Here is a 24,470-nt window from a genome sequence, read left to right on the forward strand (position 1 = left end):
AAAATGTCATCATTTTTAAGGAGAGACTACAAAACAAGAAAGGAAAGATAAGTGGCCCCAGAAGACGCTCAGTAACCCCAACCTCAAACCTAAGAGGCATCTCTATTCCTGCCTTTGGAATACGATACACATACAAGTCCCGTCGACTCAACTTCCAAAACGTATCCTCAGTCTGTTGGCTTCTCTCCACGTCCACCGTGACCACTGCGTTTTAATCCACTCTCTGGTCTTCACCTGGACAAAGACCATGGTCTCCTGCTGATCTTCTGCTCCCACATTTGTCTTTTCACAATCCCTTGCACCCACAGCAGCCAGAGTGTTCTTTAAAAATGCTCGATGAGACTCCAAATTTCTTGGTACAGATGCACCCCCCCCACCCCCCACAGTCCCCTTCCATCCTATGTTGGCTTCTTCCTACTGCTCAGGTCTTAGTTGAGCTGTCAATGCCACAGTGCAGTCTCGACTGAGCACCTTGCTCTTTAGGAACCTCACAGCCACTCCCTAATGCAATGCTGTTTCCTCCTCACCACAGTACTTCCCACCACCTGGCTTCTCACATTTGGTACTCTTTCTTATTTATCACCCATGTCTTCCCGCTAGAATGAAGAATCCATGAAAACAGGGAGCTGGCCTTTCTTGGTCAACGTCCCACCTCTAGAACGGGACCAGGCACCCAGCAGAAACTAAGGAAATGTTTGTTGACTAAATGCATAGATAAATAATAAGTGACTTTCTGGAGAAGAAAATGATCCAGGTTCCCCTGGATAGCACCACTACTTCCCACGCTTTATGGGACGGCATTCTTCTCATTCATCGTGGATATGCGATGGGTCCACCGCATGTCTAAGTGGGAAATGTACTAACTTCGCAGAACTCTTGGATATTGGAGACTCGAAGCCTTCAACACAGAACATGGTGTTGAAAACCAGAGATATGAATGAATGTTTATTCGCACTACATATATCCAGCATTTTATGGATACATCTGGGGGGCGCAATTCAAAATCGCAGACTATTGATAAATAACGCCACCCAAACCATCACGAGCAACAGCTGTAAATATTAAGGAAAATCTCTGCAGCCTTGATTGTCAAACTCCAAAATACTTTCATGAGGAGGAAGCACTGTCTTGTTACATTGACCAGACCTTGAATTCCATTCACACTGACACGGAAAGTTAGGGTTTTGAATCTCTGTGGTGGCATAGGAAACTGCAAATTTTTCTTCTTAAATTAAAAAAAAGATTTTTTTAGGAAATAAATGAGTCTAGTCTGCTAGGCAGGCTTAACGATACTTTATTACTGAATCAGTATGTACAAACTCTAACATGAAAATAATGAGTCACAGAATATCAGACTATTTACAATACTTTTTTGTTTTTTACAAAATGCTTTTTCTTTACAAGATTACTTTTCTCTAAATAACATGACAGACACAAAAATCTTTTTTTATTACATACATAAATAAATATTGACTTTAAGCAACCACTCTAAGGGACATGATTTCTAGAGAGCATCTGGATGAGAAGATAGCAGTTCTGTTATCTGCACACTACAATATCATTAAGTAAAGGAAAAATAATAACTTTACATAGACACCTCTGTTAATCACTCTGTAAATGGGATAACTTGCTAAAATACTCAGTAGAGGTAAAAACTGAGTCCGGCCATGCAAAACCATAGGTAAGGGTCACCACCTTTATGCATTTATATTTTAGATGAATTTCAAAGTACATGCACACATATTTAGCTTTTGTGTTCTGGCTACAATGTAAAGTTTGTGTAACAAGATTTAGAGATATTTGCAAACACGGGAAGGAGTAAAGTTGAGGAAATCCATGGTACATTTAAGGGCATTAAATAAACATGTCATTATCACAAGTGATGTTGACTGACATGTAAGACAAAATTAATATCTGTACTTGCATGATACAGACACAAGTCAAAATTCAGTCTTTTAAACAAGTTTTTCAGTGGACATAAAAGACACTATTTAGGGCTTTGAAATCAAATGTAGCAACTTCCCAGCTGTTCCTCAGTCCCTGGGGCTTACTTTTGCAATTGACTCCATTCCTTATACAGGCCAAATTTTCATCTATTCAGTAAAGATCACTCTACGATGCAGATTCTGAGCGGGGGGGCCTTTATCCCCCAGGGGTAGTTGGCCATGTCTGCAGAACTTGTGGGTGTCACACCTTAGGGGAGGTGCTCCTGGTATCGAGTGGGTGGAGACCAGGGAGGCTGCTCAACATCCCCCAGTGGACAGGACAGTCCCCATCCCAGAGAATGATCCGGTCCCTAAAGTCAACAGAGCTGAGGTGGAGAAACCCTGGTCCCGAGACTTGGCTGCACGCTCTTTTAAGTTTCAGGGATATAAATGCATTTTTAAACTTTGAACTTTGTTTAATAAACATTGGAAAAAATTACCTGTCATGCACTTTATCGTTTCTAATATGTCATATTCAAACAATGAATGACTTGAAAGGACACTCGTTTGTTTATAAAAATCACTGCATGAGTTTCAGCGATTTTTGTGGGTAGCGCAGATGCATTCCTCATCAGAGAGCGAACGCTGTCAATGAAAAGAAGGCATGTAGCTCAGGGCGTCTCGAGTTGGCCACCTGGATTTGACAACTTGGCAGTTTTGATGAGCTCAATTTTTTAAAGAGTAAATACTATCACCGAATATACTTTTTCTCAAATGAGAGAAATACATCTAATTTCAATAAAACAGAGAATTAACTGCTTCAAAAAATTTTAGAATTTTTTCTAAAAAAACATAGATTTTATCCGTTTATGAGGGCACTCATTTTTAAAAATAAAAAAATTGTAATTATATTTTTGCTCATTTGATTATTGGAGATTATTGAAATTCATAAAAGAAACTCATGTTTTATTGCCTAATTAATATTTTTCTTCCAATAATACTAATAAAATCTAAATTATTATAGCAAAATTACATGCTCCTTAGAGCTGCTTTAGATTTTTTAAGGAAGGTGTAAGCTTTAGAACCTTCATTGAACTAAAAATATATTTGCTCAATGTCTATTACCCAGACAAAAGAAACATAATTAAATTTTATACAATTAAATTTATATAATAATAATATTTTGTATCTATGTATATATTCCTGCATTTTAAACTATATAATGGTACAAAAATTTGCTGGCACAAATATTAGGATTTGTTCATGACAAATTAAGGTAAAAGATAAACTTGTAGCCGATAATTAGAAGTCTTGATTTTTGAAAGTTTAAGAATTTGAAATTCAGATGCTGGTAATGGCACGGGAATAAACCACAGTTTCAGAGAAGGCTCTCTGGTGTCTGCTCAAGCGCGGGGGCGTTTTAAATGAAGGCTGTTTCCCGTTCTCTCCATTCAAAATATATCATTCTTGGAACCAGGGGACTTCACAACACATGGCAATAAGCCCATCCCAGACCACGTTAGCTAAGGGCTGCAGAAAACCATCTGGAACCAGCGAGAACTTCCATTCTGAGATTTCCCATTTATGTCACTTGTGCAAAGCTGCAAAACGCTGCCTGCACTATCAACTGTTTAAATATTTTAATACACAGGAGACAGTTTTCAATATCCATTATCAGGTATCCATGCTTTGGGGCTGTGTTTCCTAAAGAAATGCATCGATATAATAATAAAATAGTTTCTCTCCCTTTTATATCGCATCTGCTTTTAGACACTGCTGCAAAACTCCAGGAAGTGAAGGAGTCCTGAGCCATCCGCTCTTCCCAGGACTGGTCAGGGCATCCGCAGGCTTTCCGGAAACAACAAAACGACAAGTCCCACCTTCAAACCCAAGAATAAGGGTGCTACTCGTGTAGATAACGACAAGAGGAAGTCCTTTAAAAAAAATGTTTAATTTTGATACATTGCTCTTTTCTCATAGAATCACCACTGACGGGGAAAAGATATTATCCTTATGACCTTTTAGAACTGTGTTTATCCGCCAGTGGTGAGCTGTGAAAACAGTGTCTTCAGTCATTCATCCTCAAGGTATATGCATGTCCATGTATGTGAACATAGACACACACACTTAGGAGTATAACGACACACATATGCATATTTTGAACATATATATGGGTATTCCTCAACAAAAAAGTATATTAAACCAAACATTTCTGTGTTTAAGTTGCCCCAATAGACACTGCAATGCTATATACTGATAACTTGTTTTGACTTGAGTTCATGCTCTGCGGGGGCAGTGGAGGCTGGGAAATCTTCAAAACAACAGGATAGAAGAGATTTGAGAGTAAAGCTTGTTCAAAAGCAAACCACTGTCTTCTATCGATCAAAGCCCCTTCTTCACGTTACTGAGAATATTCTAGCATACAAATAGCTTACTTTGATAAGGAAAAGGCCAACCGCAGGGAAGAATTGAAAATATTCAATAGTTGGGATTCTGTCAGTTTAAGCAAGACGCTTTGTAAATTTTTCGATTCATGAAGATGGTAAACAAAGCGTATAGGCAGCTGTTTTCCACATTAAGGGGAAATATAAAGATAACATATCTTGGAAATCTCTTATACTATAGTTTGAAATATTAAAAAGTATTCCTAGGAAAGAATTTAAATTTCTCCAAGGCAAAATCTGGATATCAGCTTAATTCACTGACTCCACCTTGCTTTGGACGCCTTTCATCAATCATAATTCACAGATTGGACTCTTGCTTGTCCTTGTATAAAATGAAGCTTCAGGTGCTTGAAGTGGGAGCGTTTTTAGATTTAATGAGTATATTTCATGTTAAATTTTTGGTTAAAATTCGCATGTGATAAAAATCATCTTTTGAAAGATCTGAGTAAATAGGGCCTAAAAACTGTACAATCTTAGTTGATTTTGCAAATCAAATCAATCATTTAGTAAAAAATAAGTTTTATCCCTTAACTTTATGCTTCATGTGTGTATGAACTGTGTATTTGTTACACTAATTTGTTTTGAGAATTTGCCGCTCCAAATTCAGGGAACTCTCAGTTCAGCAATAATTCAATAGACATTAGCAAAACCAGATGTGGAAACGGAATCTGCAGTTACACAGGCCTATTCTTCATTGTCTCGTGGGAAGCTGGTGCCCATCCTCACCAGCTCACTGTTAGTCACTGGTTTCCAGATGCGTCGGAGGTGGACAGAAGCACTCAGTGCGCTGAAGTCACACAGGAGAGTGAAGTCCCGCGGGGGGCCTTCTGCTTCTGCAGGGATGCGTGTCCAGTCCTTGAAGGCCCACAAGCTGACACCTTCCATTTGCTCCATTTCGAACCTCTTTTTGAGCTGTTTAGTATCTTTCTGGAGCAGGCTTGTAATGATGTGGATGACGATGTTTGAGATGGGGTCCTAAGAAGTGACAGCACATAACATAGCAGTCACACGGCTTTGTACGTACTGGATAAACAGCACGGGCACATTTATTTGTAGCGTGAGCATTAGAGCCGGGCAAAGGTTCCCTCCCACATCCACGTCTTTCCTATTCTGAGTCTGAAGGTACAGACATTCATTCCCTCTCTCCCTTCCAGCTTTTCCCTCCTTCCCTAAAACCATAAAAAACACGAGTGAAGACAAGCTCTTTGCCTTAAGCTTACAATTATTTAAGCAAGCCATAATCCCTTTTATTTCCTAAAAAAACTTTGAAAATTAATGAATACTTTTATTGAACAGAATTTCAATGGAGGACTACCAGGAAAGCATTCACCCACCACTTACAAACACACAGGGCCAGCAAGCTCCCCCACTGGGAGAGGGTTTGTTTTCCTTTAAATTCTAAGCATAAGAAGTTATTGGTGCAAATTTGAGCCATCGTTTAAAAAAATCAGAGGTAAAACTAGGATTACTTCTCAATTTTCTTATCAACACACAAACCTTTAGATGCTGCTTTTTAAGGTTAAGCTGGAAAAAAAATAAAGTACATAATTTAAAAATCAGCAAAGGCTCATTGTTTTGAAACAGCAGGTGACAATTTTTAAAAACATTTTACTTGATTTAGCAATAAATCAAGTAGATTGATTTGGGTCATATTATGAAGAAAATTCATGTACTATATTACAGTAAAATATATGTAATAGGAAGATAAGCTCCTTAGCAAAATATTATTTCCTATATTGTCATATTTGAAAATCTTAATTTTTAAAAAAAATTTCAGGTTGATATGAGATTATGATTTTTTTTCCCCATATATACTTATGGTTTAAAAGACAAAGAAAAGGCATGCATTATGTAGAAAATAAATGGAAGGAAGGAGGGAGGGAAGGATGGATGGGGGAGGGAGTAGGTGGGAGGGGAGGAGAGCAATTCAGCATCAGCTGTACAAGTCACGCTGACAGTAGCCAGAATAAAATCCAATAAGTAGATCCAAACAGGGAGGAAGAATTTCAGGTAAAGGGAATTCCCTATTGCATAGGAATCGGTAACTATTTATTTATTTCCGTTTTTCACCAAGACATTCCTCTCTGTCCACAAGACACGGCAGGGGTCTCAGTGCCCTGGCACTCACTGTGTGCTGCAGACGGCGGGAGGTCGGGGGTCCGGAAGGTTTTCATGGTGGCTGGCCCTTCCCCTCCCGTGGTCAGCACTTGTACTTCTAGGCGATAAAGGGTGGATGGCCTCAGATTGGGCACTGTTAGGACGTAATGATCCTGAGGAAGTTACATAAAAGGAGATGCTGGTCAGTGACCTTCAAAAACACACACAGTGGACACATAGTCTATGACCGTTTCTTCCCCGTATGAGAATATTGTATAAATGTGTGTTTGGTTCATTTCAATGCCACAGTCTATCTGCAGAATGTTGCTCCTAATTTGCTAGAGTTCTCTGTGTACAGCCTCTCGGCACCTACTCAATGCCTGGCAGCCTCAGGCCCTTGGCAGAGTTAGAATCTGCTGAGGTGCCAGTTCTCAGGGCTCACCCTTGGGATTTCATCTTTTATTCCTTAACATAAGACTTTCCCATGGCTTAAGGTTTTCATCTGCACATCTTGTGATGTGAATTCTTGATAATCCAAATTTCAGTAAATGAGCCAACTGTTTTCCTTAAAACACAATATCTGTCAATGCCCATAAGTGAAAATGTTTATTTTTATGCCAACACATTCTTCTCAAAACTCAATAAAACTTAATATATTCATAGAAAAACTACTTTCTAACTCCATGGAATTTTTCCTTCTGGGATTTAAGGTTTGTTTGTTGTTTTTTCTTTTTGGAACAGGAGTTGGACATTCTAGGGCGTTTTTAGAGAGGGTGAAAGCCCACACATGGGTTTTTTTCAAGCTAAGGAATTAAGTGGCCTGGAAGACAGGCCAACTCATTACGGGCTCTAGCCAAATTTGAAGGGGGAAAGGAAGAGAAACAACAAGCTTCTTTTAGCTGTTTTTTTTCCCCAATTTAACACTTCAAACAGGGCATGTCTACTCCGACCGGGGGACATGGGGTTAACAAAGACAGAAGAAAACTGTTAAATTGCTTGTATACAAGACATGATAAGGTCTCTTGAAGAGCTGGCTCCAGCAATCAAAATCAATCTAGACGACAGTTTACTCTAGTCACAATAACACTTGTGATGTGTTGTTGAGACTTGCAAAATAACACATTCAGAAGAAGAAAATGTAGAAATAAGACTAAACAGTACAGCATGCAGGATGAGAAACCTCCAGCTCTGACAGTCATTACACACGAGCAATGGACACGAGCAACATGGACACCGTAACTGAGTTGGCACCTACTGAAGGCAGTATCTGGGACTGTGAAATGATGCTGTTGGGCAAGCTGTTCTGTCTGCTCTCCGTGGTGACCTCAGCCCACGTCACTTGAAAGCCAGTCATGGGCTGATAGAGGTTGGCCTTGGCCATCTTCCAAGAAAAGTGGCCCGTTATGTTAACATCTTGGACAACGAATGAAGCAGAAAGGTTCTCGGGCTTGGCTGGTACTTTGGAAAGAACATGACCTGGAGCAACGGGAAGATGAAAACCAGGTTAGGCTAACGGAGAAAGAGCGACAGTGGGACCTGTTTTACGTTCCCCTGGGGAATTTTGGGCAGCCATTCTACGGGGAAGGTAGAAGCAATCCGACCTCAGTCTTTCAGCACCTCTTAGACCTATGGGCGTAGTACCTGAACAGGAGTCTCTCACTGCAACTTGGTGCTAAGTGCTTCCAATCCTTTGGGCATTATGTTTAGATCCCTGCTTCAGGGATGAAAGGAAGAGAGAGAATTTTGCAATCTGGCAAGACTTGTCCATTTCTTCGAGATCAGAAATGACTACAATGAGAAGGGTGGACACTGGAGTTATTAGAAGAGTTCTTAGAAGTTACTAGAAGGAGCTTAGGCAACTGCATTTAAGAAGCCCAGGGATAGTTGTCTCCACTGCAAACGGGCTTTGGCAGAAAAAGGGAATGGAAGGTAAAGACACGAAGTTTGGAAAGTGTGTAAAGATAACTCACATGGCAATGGGGTGGGGTAAAAATAAACAATTTACATAAAGTCTGCCAAAGCACAAGCAGTATATATAGAAACCTTTGGCTTCATTTCTAAAGGGATAATATTGCCAGCATAGGAGGTCTTTCCAATGCTGTTAGAATTTTAAAATAATGCATAAATTCATACATATATTACCTCCCAAACTGGGCCACCATATTACGATTTAGAAAGAGGGGTACTTTTAGTTTTTAGGGTCTTGTGAAAGGTAGTTTGGAAATGTTTTCAAAGTGTTGCCAACATCACAGACACGCACTTGGAAGCTGAGGTCAGCCTGTACCTGCTTCACCGGGGCAGTTAACGTGCTTGTGGCTTTTCCCCTTAAGAGCGGAGCACGGTGGCGTGGTAAAGAAAACAGTTTCCGCCTTCAAGCGGCCCTTTGGCCGTGTTGGTTGGACGGTCACCTTATATTTGCAGGAAAATGATAGGTCTTGCAGAATTATATAATTTTCCTAGAGAAAGAGAAAGAGAATGTGCTAGCAATAAATCTCATTAGGGATAAAAAATTGGCAGGAGATGAAATCACATTCCAAAGGGATATTTTCCTCTACGTATGTGAAGTGTGTGTAACATGGCTTTTATGAAAAGTACAAAGGAGACGCTGTCCATGTGGGGACTAATTACAGTTGTGAAGCACTCCCACGGCACGGGAGACATCTCTGAAATTCCATGGGATCCTAGTGATTCCGTATCAAAGCGGCCAACTCTAACCTTCACGAGCAGCATCTCCCAGCCGGCAGCAGCGCAGCCAGTGCTGTGAAGCTGTCAGTACTAACCTAAGTGTTCCTTAAATATAAAAAAGCTAACTCAGGCTGCTCTGAGACACAGGCTTAGTTTATACGTGTTTGTCTTTTACACAATGGAGATAATCTTTCGCAGTGTATTTTTTCCCCATTTTGGAGTGCTGTTATTGCTACCTGCCATAACATGGTGACTAAATATAAATCGGAAAAATAGGCTAAATTGCTGAGGAATAAGAGGCTTAGAAAATGGCTTTACACTCACATGGAAAGAGGACATTTACGGGTATGACGAGTTTGTAACCATGTTTCTTTCATATTTGTCTGTGCTGCTTATCCATTCAGGTTGACAGTTCCCAGAGCTGCATGTACATGTATGAAAGATGCATACGTACATGTCTGTCTGATACCCTGCAGGGGAAGGGTAGGGGTCCCTGCCAGGCAGCAGCATGGACTAGTGGAAAACATGAGACAAGAATTTAAAGAAAGATGGAGCCCCAAGGGCTGGCCCAGTGGCCGAGTGGTTAAGTTCGCACATTCCACTGCGGCGGCCCAGGGTTTCTCTGGTTCGGATCCTGGGCGCAGACATGGCACCGCTTCTCAGGCCACGTTGAGGTGGCGTCCCACATGCCACAACTAGAAGGATCTGCAAATAAGATATACACTATGTACCGGGGGTATTTGGGGAGATAAAGAAGAAAAAAAAAAAAAAGATTGGCAACAGTGGTTAATTCAGGTGCCAATCTTTAAAAAAAAAGCCTCGAGTCCTTCCCTGAGTCACCTGAGTCAGGAGTAGAAGCCGCTGTGGTTGGTGGAGCAGGATGCGTGCAAACCTGCAAAGGGCAGCGACGGGCAGAGCTCCTGGCCCCTCGTCTAGAGGGGAGGGGAGATGAGGAACACCCAGCTGAGCGCAGTGAACACCAGAGAGCGAGTGGGAAGCAGCCCCAGCCTGCTGTGTCTCTGGGAGTCTGAAGTACTTTTCTTTAGGAACGAATCTGCACTTTCTATGGGAATATATTGGAATCCAGAGTCAGCCACGAAGGAGACTGCTGCACAGGTATCTCAAGAATGCTCTCCCGTGGCACAGAAGGTGACATCTGCAGCAACAGGTAAATTAGCCGATGTGCCATCATAGCATGAAAATAAATTAAGTGGGCTTAAAAGTTGTTTACAAACAGGTAAGTTCTAAGCTTAGTGGAATGTTTTTCCAGGATTTTGATTCTTATTTCTAGCAGACACATTATATATGCTCAGTAAAGAGTTATCATCATCTTCAGAGCTTCTAAAGATAATAAGCTAGGACTGGCCAGCCCCCTGAAAATAAGCCAGATTCCACACAATTCCAAGGCATGAATAAGTAATACAAATACCAGCCTCGCCCCTTGCCCACAAAAAATTTAATAAATCTTGCTTCCGTTCATTTCTTTTTCTGCTCTTCAAGTAAGTTTCCATTTTGAAAACGTTTCTTTTTTTGTTTTACTGAAGGCCACAAACTTTGGGAAGAGCTTAAGGACAAATAAAAGGAGCAACTTTGGTGAACCTGAGTTGGGACAAGTCGAATCCAGTACAAAGCTGTGTATTTCTGCAAACCCAGTGACTTGTTTTATCTTACTATCTTCAAGTTATGTGATCAGATATGATTCTAAAAATACTGTACTTGTTGCTTTACAAAATGTTCAAAGGAAAAATGTTCCAGTTAAACAGCATATATCAATATTTTGTCCATTTGGGGCCATGTCTTGAGATTTTTTTATACTGTATTGATATATTACATACACATTGCCGTCCTCAACACTGGATAATTTGATGCCCTCTGAAACATTTTCTGTTGGCTTGTTGATTCTACTCTGTAACTCATGCATTAACCCCCAAATATTTGGACTAGTATTTTGAGTAATATAGTCAGACTTACTATCCCCAGGAATTTAATGATCTCTGAAAACATCAGCGTGTGCTGCATAGAACAGGTAATATCTTTCAGTAGCTGGACTAGTCGGCGGTAGTCAGCCATGGCAAAGAGGGATGCTAAATGACAGCCTCATAATTCACTGGGAAAACAGTACCTTTAGATCGTGGTGCCAAGTCAAAATTCAGAAAATAAATCAAAGCTTTTGTCCAATTAAGATGCACACAGAGACTCAGAAGCCTTTCCCCTCTGAGCGGGGAGTTCCTTAAGAATTGCCTTTAATCTCTGCATTTTAGGACCTGCCATGTGTTGACAACAGAATAAGCTGTCAATGTAACATTGTGCATGGATGAAAGAGGGAGGGAACATAATGACCATTATGTGTTCAGCTTTCATCTAGTCAATTATTCAACAGCTAACTTGTGAGAATAAGTTATTCATTGGACACACAGTCTGCACATCTTTGTGTCCAATTTTAAACATAGATCAACTGAGTTTAAAAACTATTCCAAACTGAGCAGTCTGACCTCTATCTACTTACCTGGGTCATGCCAGATGACGTCTCTGGTCCAGTGGTTTCATTGTGCGCACAGACTTCTGGAAACCACTGCACGTGATATCGATTGACACTGGGATCTATAATGTCAAAACGCACACACAAAAAGAACAGTCTGCAAGTCACATTCCACATAGTTCAATGTTCTTAAAATGTGAGAGATGGAAAGGAAGAACATAAAATTCTGCAGGTGATCCAAAATGCCTATGTAAACCAAAGGAGGCACACAGGTCTGGCACAATTCTGATTATTGTTTCACTACTAAGAGTAAAGTCAGGGAAAGAAGTAATTCACTGCCAAAGGAAAACTGTGTTGAAATGCGAGAACTACATTGAAAAAATAACTAGTAAAGCCCTAGCCAAATGACTCCAAGGATGTCTTCAGAATAAGCCCTGGTGTCAACGGAAAGTCAATCCCTACAAGATAGGGCAGAACTTAGCAGCAGATTCTTAATTCCTATGTTACAAGAGAGAATCATCCCAGGTCTCTGAATCCTACATTTTTCTGATAAAGCTGATAGAGAGGCTACCGAACCCACAAGAACAAAAGCGTTTCCTCAAGCCTGAAGACCCGGCCGTTCAGATGTATTCCCCCTCGAATACTGCTGTAACGACGCTCCCGCAGCAGAAGACACACGATGAACAGCTGTGCCTTCCACCTCACACGGTGCCTCCTGGCGCTTTGGTGTATTTGGTCCCTACTGAGCCATGACTTGGTGCTCTCAGAGACAGGGAGGATACCAACCCTTTAAACATTTGCATTCCTGGGTGGAGCAGCATATTTTCTGAACATTTCTTTCCTTTGGGCAATCAGGTGGAAAAAAGACAAAATGCTGAGAAGCATCTGACTGAGTGTGGGAAAGGCGATCTGGACAGTCTCAGGGTTACTAACCACCCAGTGCGTCCAAGGGGTGTGAAAAGGTGCTGCATGTGCCGGTGACTAACACCGTGTCCCGAGGGTTCCCGCCAAGGGCCTGATGGAGGTTTTCAGAGGGGAAAATTGTTTGATGAAATTGGGTGGACCTAGTGGGAATTTGCCTTGAGCATTTTGGAATGAGAAAAGAAGAATATCAAATCAGAGAAAATAAACCGGTATCAAGCTGGCATCAACGGTGTTTAGTTAAAGAGGAACCCTTTAGGGTTCTACTAGAGGTTTTCACTTTCACAAGGCAGACATCAAGGGCTTTTTTTTTCGGAAAAGAATTAGACATTATATATAAGTATGAAGTCAATCAATGAGTGAATTCCTATCCTTTCATTCATGTGATGCTGTTCTAGGGGTGGTAGTGAAACAGCCACACAGAAACAGCTGCTCTCCTGGATCTCAAATACTAATGGGGCTGGAGAAATAATAAACAAAGTACATAAGGAAGATGTAAGTCTGGTTAGAAGGTATAAGGCTGCAAATAAATATGGAAGGTAAGGGGGGAGTATATTGACAAAGGGTTACAATGTTAAGTAACATGGCTGGTATAGCTCACGAAGAAGCTGACTTTGGGTAGAGACTGGGCAAGGTTTGTCAAGGGGTGGGGACAATGCAGGTAATTGTGGGCAGGGCTTTCTGGCCCAGCGCTGTCCAAAACAGCCATCTGTGATGATGAAAACATCCTGGATGTGGTGACCCATAGTCACTCTTCCGTCTAAAGCAATTGAAATGTTACCACTGCAACTGGGGAATCAAATTCTAAATTTTCATTCATTTTAATCAATTTAAATTTAGACTGTAACAGGTGGCTAGCGGCTACCATGTTGGACAGCACAGTCCCAGCCACAGGGAATAGCAAGTACGGAAGTTGTGCGATGGGAACAGTGTGACTGACAGTCTTTGCTCAGAGGACTGATTCAGTTTGCGATAACACAATCGCATGATGTCTAATTGAGACCTGATGGCTCTGGTATCCTAAGAATCATATACATGTTTTACAACAGATTATGTTTTCATGAGAAGAGCTATTCAGAGGGACATGGCTGACGCTCACTTTAGGCACCATCCCTTCCCTCAGCTCTCAATGCTGCCACACCTGAGTTCAAGGCCCTGTCATCTTCTCTCTCTGTGCTGCCCCCACGAATAATTCCATCCATTCTCATGACTTTCAAAATCACTTTCCTGCTGACAGATCCCACATTTCTCCCTCCCCCCGAGCTATTGCCTTGAATAGCTGGTGCTCCCAACTTCCTATCCCACGTGGATGCTTTTCAAACTCAACATTTCTAAAACTACAGCCTTGATTCCTGCCCTCGAATTGCCCCCTTGCCTTCAGATTGACTTTCATCTAATCACGATTTTTGTTTCCTGTATTTCTGACGTTTTGATATCTTGGGGCCTTGCTGGAAGGGACTGCCCCTTCCAGGGTTAGCCACTTCCTAGAGACAGTAAACTAACCCCTGCAAGCACGCCTTTCATGTGCAAACCAGCTCATCCAGAGCCCCAACCCCAGCATCTCCTCGGTGGGCTCTCACACTCTGGGCCACCATCACCTGCCCTAGTCACCAGAGGGCTAGGTCCCAGGCAATGAGGGACAGTCCCTATGCCCCAGAGCCCGCTGAAATCATTCACACGAGCCAGTCTGAAGCCTCCTCGCCCGCTCTTCCTGCAGAAGCCACAATAAAGGCTCCTGACCAGTGTTCCTGTCAACCTCTGCCTCCTGAGCACCCTGGTGTTTCCTCGTGTGGCCCTGTGTGGTGTGGTGGGCCCCTCTTCTTGGGAACTGCGAGGAACAAACTATCCCTTCAATGGCAGTCGTCTCCTGATCTGATGGCTCCCCCATTCCTGAATAATAATAAAACCTACACTTGAAAACACGATTAAAAAGCACAAGTTGTCTTTTAGCATTCCTTTCTGGCAGATTTTCAAACATATACACAGCAGTCCATGTTTTTCGAAGCTTAGTCAAAAAATGGCAGGCATTTAGCATAGATGTCTATACAATAAATTCTCATTATTCACGGTAGTTATGGTTTATCAAATCACCGTGAACACTGACTTAGTGACTCCTGAATCCTTACTTCTAGGGGACATACAGGGTTAGGTTCCTGAGAACCTGTGGGCCCAAAATTTTTGTCAGCCAAACAATACATCCTATTTTATGTGTGTTTCTGTTTAAAGGCAGCTGATTTAATATATATTTCTTACAAATTCATAATTAAGTCTCAGGTTTCTTTATAAAAGCACAGAAAGAAAACAGGTGCAAACATTTTCATGACATGGGGAGCATGCATGTACATTTCCTTAGCTTTCAGCCTCACAATAATGCTGTCTCCTGTACTTGTTTCATAAGTCGTCGTCTCAAGAACCACAAATTTAGTCACTTTTTTCACATTTTCCATAGCTTCATCACACACTATGGATGTTATTCCAGCACCTTACAGAGCGGCCTCCTGTATAAACCAGCAAATTTCCTCTTCCGTTTCATGGATGGACCGTACAGAGATTCATTCACATTCAACTCACCGCCAACAGCACTATGACTCACGCCCGAATGAAGCGTGTCTCACCAACTATTTCCCCTGGAAAACACAGGGCAGCCTTCTGGCTTAGAAGGCTTAGAAACCTAAGCAGCACTTCAGCACTATACCTGGGGGCTATTTTAAACAGCAATACGTCCCCCCCTGCCCCCCATAAAAGCAAGAAAATACAAACAAAACAAAACAAAGCAAAAAACCATGACACTTCATAGACCATGCAAAGGACACTCGTTGATGGTACAAGAGCTGAAACAAGGAGGCACAGCACGTCCTTGTCCGACTTCAGTTGAAAACGTGTACGTGGGGTATGAAATTCACTACCACTCTGTGCATGTGCATCTCTGCAAACGAGTGCAAAAGCGCCACAAGTATTGGTTTGGGGGTTACAAATAAATTTTAGTGAGTAGATGAATTGCAAACACAGAATTTGTAAATCATGAGCATCAACTGTATCTCTTTTCATTTTCAAGTCAGTAGCATAAGGCAGCTTCCTTCTTTAAATGCCTCAGGAATTCTACAGCATTCTCAGTTGTTGCCTTTAATCCAATCCTCACACTCTGGTGCTAATGTACCAGACTGACATGGTTCAGATTATATAATTTTACTTAAATAGTGATCATTGCAAGGCCACTCAACACAAAAGATCATTTTCAACATCTTACTTGCAGCCTCTGCAGTCTCTGACATTACTCAGCCCTCCCTTTCTGCTGGAAATCCTTGCTCCCCCTGGCTTCTGTCTCAAATCTCCCCATTTTCTCCAATTCCTCTGGACACTCACTATCTGTGTCCTCTGCTGGATCATGCTTGTTTGTCCTTCTATCCTCACGGCCAGGGCCCAGTCCACCCTCTCCCATTCTCATTTCAAACTCTCTCTCTCTCTCTCGAGGGAGATGGATCACATCTACAATACACGTCTATAATTCCTACCGATTCAAATTTCTATCTCTAACTCTATCCTGAGATCCACGCAAGGGCAACTGCTTACAGTTGTGTAGGCTGTGCACTGCATAATTTTGGTGTTCCCAAAAGGCCAGTTTGGGGACATTTATTTAAAAATGCAAATTAAAAAATGTGTATGTTATTTGAGCTCAATTTCAAAGAAATCAATTCATAGATATTTGCTTCATGGAAGTCCCTTACACAAACATCTTGTCTTTAGCTTCATCTTGCCAATTGTTAAAATCCTAAGGACTTGTATTTTAGGATATGACTGCAGGACCTATCAAGTATTTGAAAAGTATTTTTAAATATTGAAATTTACTTTCACTATGCTTCAAAAATTAGATTCACCTAATTTGTTTCTCAAATATACCCAACTCATAGGGTCTGGCACACATGAAGGGCTCCAAAATTTTTAATTAAACGTTAATTCCTAAAATCGCAAAAGTCTAATGATCAAGAAGGCTGGGGTTATTGAAATGACAGCTCTGAGAGGTGGAGGCCACTTGGGGAGCCACAGAACAACAGCCTCCGAACAAAGAGCTGGAACTCACGACCCTGGGGGAGGGGTGCAAGACTAGAAAGGCCTTAGAGAATGCCAGCTCCATGGGGCAGGAATTTCTGCTTCTTTGCAGTGTCCATACACCAGAAATAGTGCCTGGCAGGTAGTAGGTGCTCAGTAAACATTAGTTGAATGACAACTTGTCACGGACTAATGCCTCGTTCTCTTTATAATTGTAAAAATGCTTTGATAAGACAGAACTTTCTGATTTTCTACAGTTAAAATTAGAATTACGAACACCAACTAGGTCTAAGACACTTCTACTCAAAGCAGATGAATGTTTTCTCTCTCTGATCCAATTTTTCATATTTGTAGACTAAAAATGCTAAGTCTAAAGCCCAAAAGCCTAACAATCAATCATGGATTCTATTATTACACATTAAAACTTAGCTGACGTCAACAGAATAAAGTTACTAGTTAATAAAATGAGCTAAGTGAGCTACTCCTTTTAAAATACCATTTGCTCTGCAAACTCGCTGTTGAAGAGATTTATTTTCTTCCAGAGCCTTCACTATGGTAACCCAACAACCTTATGCAATAAGATGAGAAGGGCTAATATCTGCTGTTTGATTCATTTGCCTACAGAAGTATATGGTGTCATAATAAATAAGACAAAAAAATTGAAGCTCTCTCTTTGGGAAATTCCGAGGGAAATGAACAGATTTGTGTTTTTCAGTTCCTAACTCCAAGTCTGAAACCAACAGCCTGCCCGCCGTCACTTTCAGGAAACGTGACATCTAAGAACCAATTTCTACGAACAATTTTGTCTGATTAGTGGGCGCCGTCCTCCTCTACCCTGACCTGGCACAAGTACTCAGTCCTTTTTGGTTTTCGACTCAGTGTATCCACTGGTGGGAATCCATTATAATTCGAGGATAGTCAGCTCCTTGTGTCATGGAGTCTAAAACCACTTAAGATGGGTCTATTGAGCGGCACACGGTGCAAACAATATTTAACTTTACAGAGTCCAAAAGTCCGGAAAATCCAGCCAAAGCATCCTTTCCACGACAGAAATAGAACTCATATTCACATTCTACACAGGATTCATGTAATAGCAGGACTGTTAGTCATGTCAACAGCAGGACTCTTTAAAGGCATCTCCTTTCCTACATTTGTGACTTATGAATGTGCACATGTTTTACAAATGTCTGGGGAAACTGTGGTTTGGGATCCTATGCGTCACATGGTGACTGCCTAAAAGGCTTCTGGAAGGAGAAAAACTGTGGAGTAAGTCTGGCACACGTGCTCTCCACCTCGTTCTGCTTCGGATTCCCGAAGCTTCTCCCAGTCTCCTACCAAGTGCTCTGGCAAAATGAGGCTCCATTGAGTTTCAAGTTGGCTTTCAAATTTAAAAGAAAAAGCTAAATGAGGTGGATATAATTTAAGGAAAAGGGCTTTTGGAAAAACAGAAAACTCTAGTTAGAGTATGACTTGTTCTTAGTACCTTAGGAAGCGGCCCTGTGATCTGGTGGAAAGCAACCAACATTTGCAGACTGACAGCAAAGTAAGTGTACTGTAGTATAGCTCCTGTTCAGACTCACAGTTCGACTGCATAGCTATCTCCTGAGCGCCAGGATGATTTAATGTGTGTATATGTATATGTACACGCTCGTGAATGATCTTCAAGACAGGCACGATTCCTTGGCTGTCATGCACTCAAATGATTACTGCATGGGAGTATTGACCATTATTCCTGCTTGCTGATATAGTGCAATGAAGATTAATCCCTTTTCATGTGCCAAATTTAATAAGACACTTAAATTTAATAGCACTTGTATTGCAAATTGGATAATGAAAACCTTTTTTTTTTTTTTTTGAGGAAGATTAGCCCTGAGCTAACATCAGCCACCAACCCTTCTCTTTTTGCTGAGGAAGACTGGCCCTGAGCTAACATCTGTGACTGTCTTCCTCCACTTTATATGTGGGACGCCTGCCACAGCATGGCTTGGTGAGCAGTGCTAGGTCCACGCCCAGGATCTGAACCTGCGAACCTGGAGCCGCCAAAGTGGAGTACGCTAACTTAACCGCTGCGCCACCAGGCCGGCCTCTGAAAACCTTTTTTAAAGCATTGCACTTGGTTGTCTGTGAAGGAGAAAAGCAGAGCGTCAATCCCAAAGCCATTTGAAGCCTCCTGCTCAGAGGCCGTCTCCCTCCTTCCCAGGGCCTGTCTCCTCCCTGCCCTCTGGCCATTCTTCAGGGCTCCGCCTACAGGAAGCTCAGGAGAACCCTTACATTTAGAGAAGGGCTACTTTGTGCCAGGCGTTATTCCAAAGCAATGGTATGTGTAATCTCACTTAATCCTCACAACAAACCTGGGAGGCAATCAATCATTTTCCATTTAGTTCATCACACTAATAGAATACAGCAGAACAAGTCCTTGATCATTTCATCACGTGCAGGAAGAACATTTGATAAAAACCAGTACCCATTCATGATGAAAACTTTGCAAATAAGAGCAGTAGGGAATTTTGTTCATCTGGTTAAAGGGTGTCTTCACAAACCTTACAATTAAACACTATGCCTGGAGGTGTTAATTAACCTTATTATGGCAGTCATCTCACAATAAATACATATATCATCACATTGTACATCTTAAACGTGCACAACTTTATATGTCAACTCTATCTCAATAAAGCGGGAAAAAATACAACAAGCAAATATTCACATACATATATAAATCCATTACCAACACGCACACACATACACACGTGCATGCGCACACACACGTATGGATCCCATTATTTCACCCAATGCTTCTATGAGACGGGGATCATTATTCCCATTTTACAGATGAGAAACTTAGACACTGAGTGGTTAAGTGACTTGCCCACCATCATACAGTTAGTGAGTGGTTGACCCGGGCTCTGAAACAAAATATATCTTATTTTAAAGACTGTATTCTTAAACTCTATGGTATTCTGTTTCAAATATGACTTCACAAGTGTACAAGGTTTTATATAGAATAGTTCCTTAAAGATACACATTTACAGTGACTTTTCTCAGTTGCAAATACTGTTAGCTTTCTTCCATATAAATATTCTGGTGAATTATTGTTAAACGATCAACCAAGTAACTAAGAAGAAAGAAAGAAAATAGTGCTTCTGTTCAATCTTTTTTTTTTGAATAAACAGAAATGAAGGAGCAAAACAATTTTTAAAAATAAACATCATGGCTGCAATCCTCACTTTAAGTCAACGTTGTACTGACTGCCTTAGCCAGTGGTAAGGCGAGGGAAAGAAGGAAAACGTCAAAGATGTGGAAAGGACAATATAAAATTATCATTATTTACAGACTACATGATTGAGTTATAGAAAAACGGAGAGGAATCATCACATGAAATGTTATAATGAACAAAGTAATATAACAATATAGTTGGATTCGCAGTCAATATATAAATATAACATTTATATATACCAGCAACAAACACTAGGAAGTCAAATTGAGGAAGCCGTATGCCATCTGTAACAGGATTAAAATAAACACAAATACCTTCGAATAATCATATTAAAAGGTGTTATCACCTCTACATGATATATTATAAAATACTGTTGAGAGAAAGTCTTAAAACCTGAATAAAGGGGTATGTCATGTTTATAGAATTTTAAGATGTGAATTCTCCAGTCATTGAAATACAGATTAATTGCATTTTCAATAAAGATCTCAGAAGGTCCTGTGGAAACTGACAAACTCATGTAAATATTTATATAAAAATGCAAAGGGCCAAGAATAGTCAAGACAATTTGAAAAAGAAGTAAAAAAGTGGAGGACTAGTATTAAAAATATTTATCAATTTACAGTAGTTAAGGCAATGTAATATTGCCACAAAGTTGGGAAAATATGCCAAATGACTCTATAGAAAAGTTCAAAAATAACTTGAAAATATGTATTTGATTTAGGGCAAAGGTGGCACCACAGAGCTTTGGGGAAAGAATCATTTTTAAATAAATGATGCTAGGTCAGTTGGAGATCAAGAGGGAAAGAAAAATAAAAGACTCCCTACACTGGCCCCCTACAACAAAACTCGATCTGAGTGAAAGTCAGTCTAAGAGAAAGAGAAACAATATGGATTCCAAGAGACAAAGAGAGTATCTTTGTGACTCTCGTATAAGCAAAGATTTCTTAAACATAACACAAAGACCACTAAACCTAAAGGAAACAAAATGATGAACTGATCAACTCTAAAATTAAAAAACATTAAGAAAGTTAAAAAAGGTAAGAGTGGATCAGAGTGGGAGAAAATACTGATAATTCATGAAACCAGCAGATGACACATATCTCAATGTACAAAGAACTCTTGCAGGACAGACTGGCTAACTAGTTTAAAGAGTGCTTCGAAAAAAGGAGGTCCAATGCCAATAAACTTACAAAATGGTGCTCAAGAACTTGATGATAAGAAAAATGCATGTTGAAACAACTCTGAGCTATCACTACACAATGCCTACACTTAAAAACGGAAAATTCCACAAGATGGAGAGAATGGCACAGCTGGGGCCATTATACCCCACGGGTGGGAAGGTAAATTGGTACAACCACTTTGGGAAACTGTTAGCATCTTCTAAAGCTCAACATACTCTAGGACCTAAGAATTCCACCTCTATGGGAGAATATGTACACATGTGCATCAAAAGACACGTGTTCGCAGGATGTTCATAGCAGCATTCTTCTTAAGCCCATCACTAGAACAAACCAGATCTCCATCAACAGCTGAAAAGATACATGAATTGAGGTGTACAAGGGACTACTATGCAGCAATATAAATAGATGAACTATTGCTTCATGCGACAGAATGGATTAATTTCCCATTTCCCATATAATGTTCACTACAAGAAGCCAGATACAAACTGTACGATTCCATTCATACAAACTTGAAATGCAGGCAAAACAAACCTTCAATTTCAGAAGTCAGTGTGGTGGTGGTTACTCTTGCATGCTTAAGATGTTTTCATTTTCTATATGCATACATTTTCATTTCATTACGTTAGATGTTTACTTTCCCAATGTTATATTAATAAAATGTTATGTTTTACTAATATTAATATAACATCCTGACATACAATTCTAATTTAAAATTGATAAATACAGTAGGCCAAATAAGTCTTACAATTTAATATTGATTATAAAACTATTATTAAACTCAGTAATATGGATATATTAACATATAACTTTAAATTTAATAAATAATATTGAATAAATGAAATTTAATTTTAATTAATATATGATAGTAATAAAACATTAATATTAATGTTAATCATTGTAGCTGCAGAATGGATGTCAGCAGCTTGGAAAAATATTCTGGAACATGAAGACCTCCAACATCAATATTCCTTATGGCACGTGGGCAGATACCCTGAGTAAAATAGCACTTCAGAAGAATTAGAAGAATTTTTAAAACTGAACTCTTGAAACAATCTGTTTTGCTTATGTTTCTAAAACGCATAGAAGTGATAAAGATAAAAATGTATGTCAAATAATTTTAAAAGCACTATTTCAATGAAGGAAAATAAATATTCAAAGAATAAAACAAATAAAATGAACTTATCCTAAAAACAAATATTAAAACAAAAAAAAAGGGGGCTGGCCCAGTGGCATAGTGGTTAAGTTCTCGTGCTCTGCTTTGGTGGCCTAGGGTTCATGGGTTCGGATCTTGTGCGCCAACCCATGCTCAGCTCATCAAGCCATGCTGTGGTGGTGTCCCATATACAAAATAGAAGAAGACTGGCATAGACATTAGCTCAGGGACCATCTTCCTCAAGCAAAAAGAGGAAGATTGGCAACAGATGTTAGCTTAGGGCCAATCTTCCTCACCAAAAAACCCCAAATTTATTCTAAGGATAAATGTTCATTGCCATATTAATTATAAAATGGAAACTCTGAAGGCATAAAATGTTTTACTGTAGTGGAATAATGAGGTATGTTATGATATTATGGTGTATCCACACAAGGCATTGATTTTAAAATGTTATGAAAAATACATGACAATATAGAATACTCATATAATAGTATATGAAAATACGTGTGCATGGCTTACATATATACTTATTATTTATATATTATATATATATAATGAGCGAAGAACTGATGCCTAGAAAACTTGCAAAGGGAAAGCCACCAAAATGCTGTTTCCATAAAATGATGCTCAGATAAGTGACTTTTTTTCTATTTTCCAAATTATTTGTGTTATGGGTCTTTTTTAAATAAAAAAACTAATTTAGAACAAAAATTTACAGTGTAAAATAATGACTATTTTGAGTGTTTTGACCTTCTAGGAAAGAAATGAAGACAGGTCAACACCCCTGAAATGATAACATTCAATGAGTCAACCGTCGCTGATTTCAAAATGTGATACAGATTCCTGGGAATCAAGGGCAACCCATTTAGACTTCAGCACAGAAAGGCAAGAAAAAATAAAAGTGTTTTACTCAGCTACTGTTTTCCTTAATATCTATACTGTGGCTTGACCCTGACTTTTTCACAAGTGCCTTTATATCATTGTGCTAGTCAAAGCAAATAACAAATAAACAAAGAACATTTGCGCACCTTCGGTCTTTTTCCAGTAAACCTTCACCTGCAGTTGGTTGTCTTGATAGAATGGAGCTCCAATTTCCAGGAGGCGAGTGGGCCGTCTTTGCAAAGGGGGCTGTATTTGCATCACACTTTTTTTAGTTTTCCCAAGTTGTTCTTCTGCAACAAAGTACAGCATTCTAATTTACTTGTTAAAAATAATTCTACAGCCTGATATCAATCCCAGTGTATTTAATTTTATTCTGTTATTCATTCATATTTAGTGGCTGTTTTTTAAACTAAAATGGGATGCAACTGCAGATTCTTTCATGCTCAAGTCGCTGACACTCCCCCCATAACAGGTTGGAATGCCTAAAAGTATATTACACGCAATCCCCAGATTTTAAATTGGTAATCAACGTGTATTCACTGGGTTGAAATATGCTCCCACTTAAGTAACAGGTATAAATAGTATTTCTCATTATACATAGTTTTTTTTGTAGTTATGAAGTAAACAAAAGAACATTAAAATTCTACTTCATGAAAACAATGTAGCTAGCCCTGCCCAGAAGTACCAGCATTCTACAGCAATATCTGTTAGTTCGAGGCCCTAGACAGAAACATGGTTCAACTTTGTCAAATTAGAAGTAAAAAGTACAAACGGCATCAACCCAATCGATTTCCCAATCAGTCACCGCAGCCAACGATTGATCAACGTACTGTTCAAACTAGTGACAGACATCCTGAGCTCTGACAGATATTAATGTGAAATATTAAGATACTCAGCAAACGAAATGAAACACAAAGGCAACAATATGTTAGATTGGGGAATGGAATATAGGGGACATTCATCCATTCATTCTGTAAATATTTGGGGACCAATTACTAAGTGCCAGGCGCGCTGAGCTAGGGGCTGGAGACACAAAGCTTTCCTACCCGAGGCTCTTGAAATAGCGGAAGCCACAGCCGCAGGCGATCACAGCGCGCCCACGGTGAGAGGGCTCTCCGCAAGGGAGGTGCGGGCCACAGGAGCACAGGTGGGGAGGGAAGGAACTGCCTAAGTGTGACAAGCCTCTGGTACGGATTCTTTGGAACATAGCCAAAGGCCTTCTGAGGGAATGAGTTATAAGGATCCACTGTAAGATTGTTTCAATACGAGACGGGATACTTTTGGAAAGATAAGATGGAGAGTGTGTGAGGATGTCCGTTACTACTTTTTTTAACATGCATTTTTTCCTATTGTCTATTTAAAAATTAAACACACACTCATTGCAAAGCAAGGACAATATAAAAGTGATTCAGAATGATCCCAAGCCTTAAATATCCCATATC

General features: G+C 40.1%; 1 protein-coding gene across 2 annotated transcripts in view; it reads right to left on the reverse strand.

Moving 5' to 3' along the window:
* Nucleotides 1-3,820: 3,820 nt before the first annotated feature.
* ANOS1 (anosmin 1) overlaps nt 3,821-24,470 on the reverse strand; it is a 177,701-nt gene continuing 157,051 nt past the window's right edge. Inside the window, exons 9-14 of one of the 2 annotated variants that reach the window (XM_070502495.1) lie at nt 23,175-23,315; nt 11,658-11,752; nt 8,751-8,922; nt 7,722-7,942; nt 6,498-6,639; nt 3,821-5,344 (exon numbers count right to left, since the gene is read on the reverse strand). In XM_070502495.1, the coding sequence (XP_070358596.1) occupies nt 5,286-5,344; nt 6,498-6,639; nt 7,722-7,942; nt 8,751-8,922; nt 11,658-11,752; nt 23,175-23,315 (830 nt within the window). In that variant the 3' untranslated portion in view covers nt 3,821-5,285. Of the gene's footprint in view, nt 5,345-6,497; nt 6,640-7,721; nt 7,943-8,750; nt 8,923-11,657; nt 11,753-23,174; nt 23,319-24,470 lie in introns of both variants that reach the window. The other variant, XM_044768171.2, reaches the window with a different exon arrangement.

Source organism: Equus asinus, chromosome X (genome assembly GCF_041296235.1).
Source record: "Equus asinus isolate D_3611 breed Donkey chromosome X, EquAss-T2T_v2, whole genome shotgun sequence".
NCBI classification, from domain to species: domain Eukaryota; kingdom Metazoa; phylum Chordata; class Mammalia; order Perissodactyla; family Equidae; genus Equus; species Equus asinus.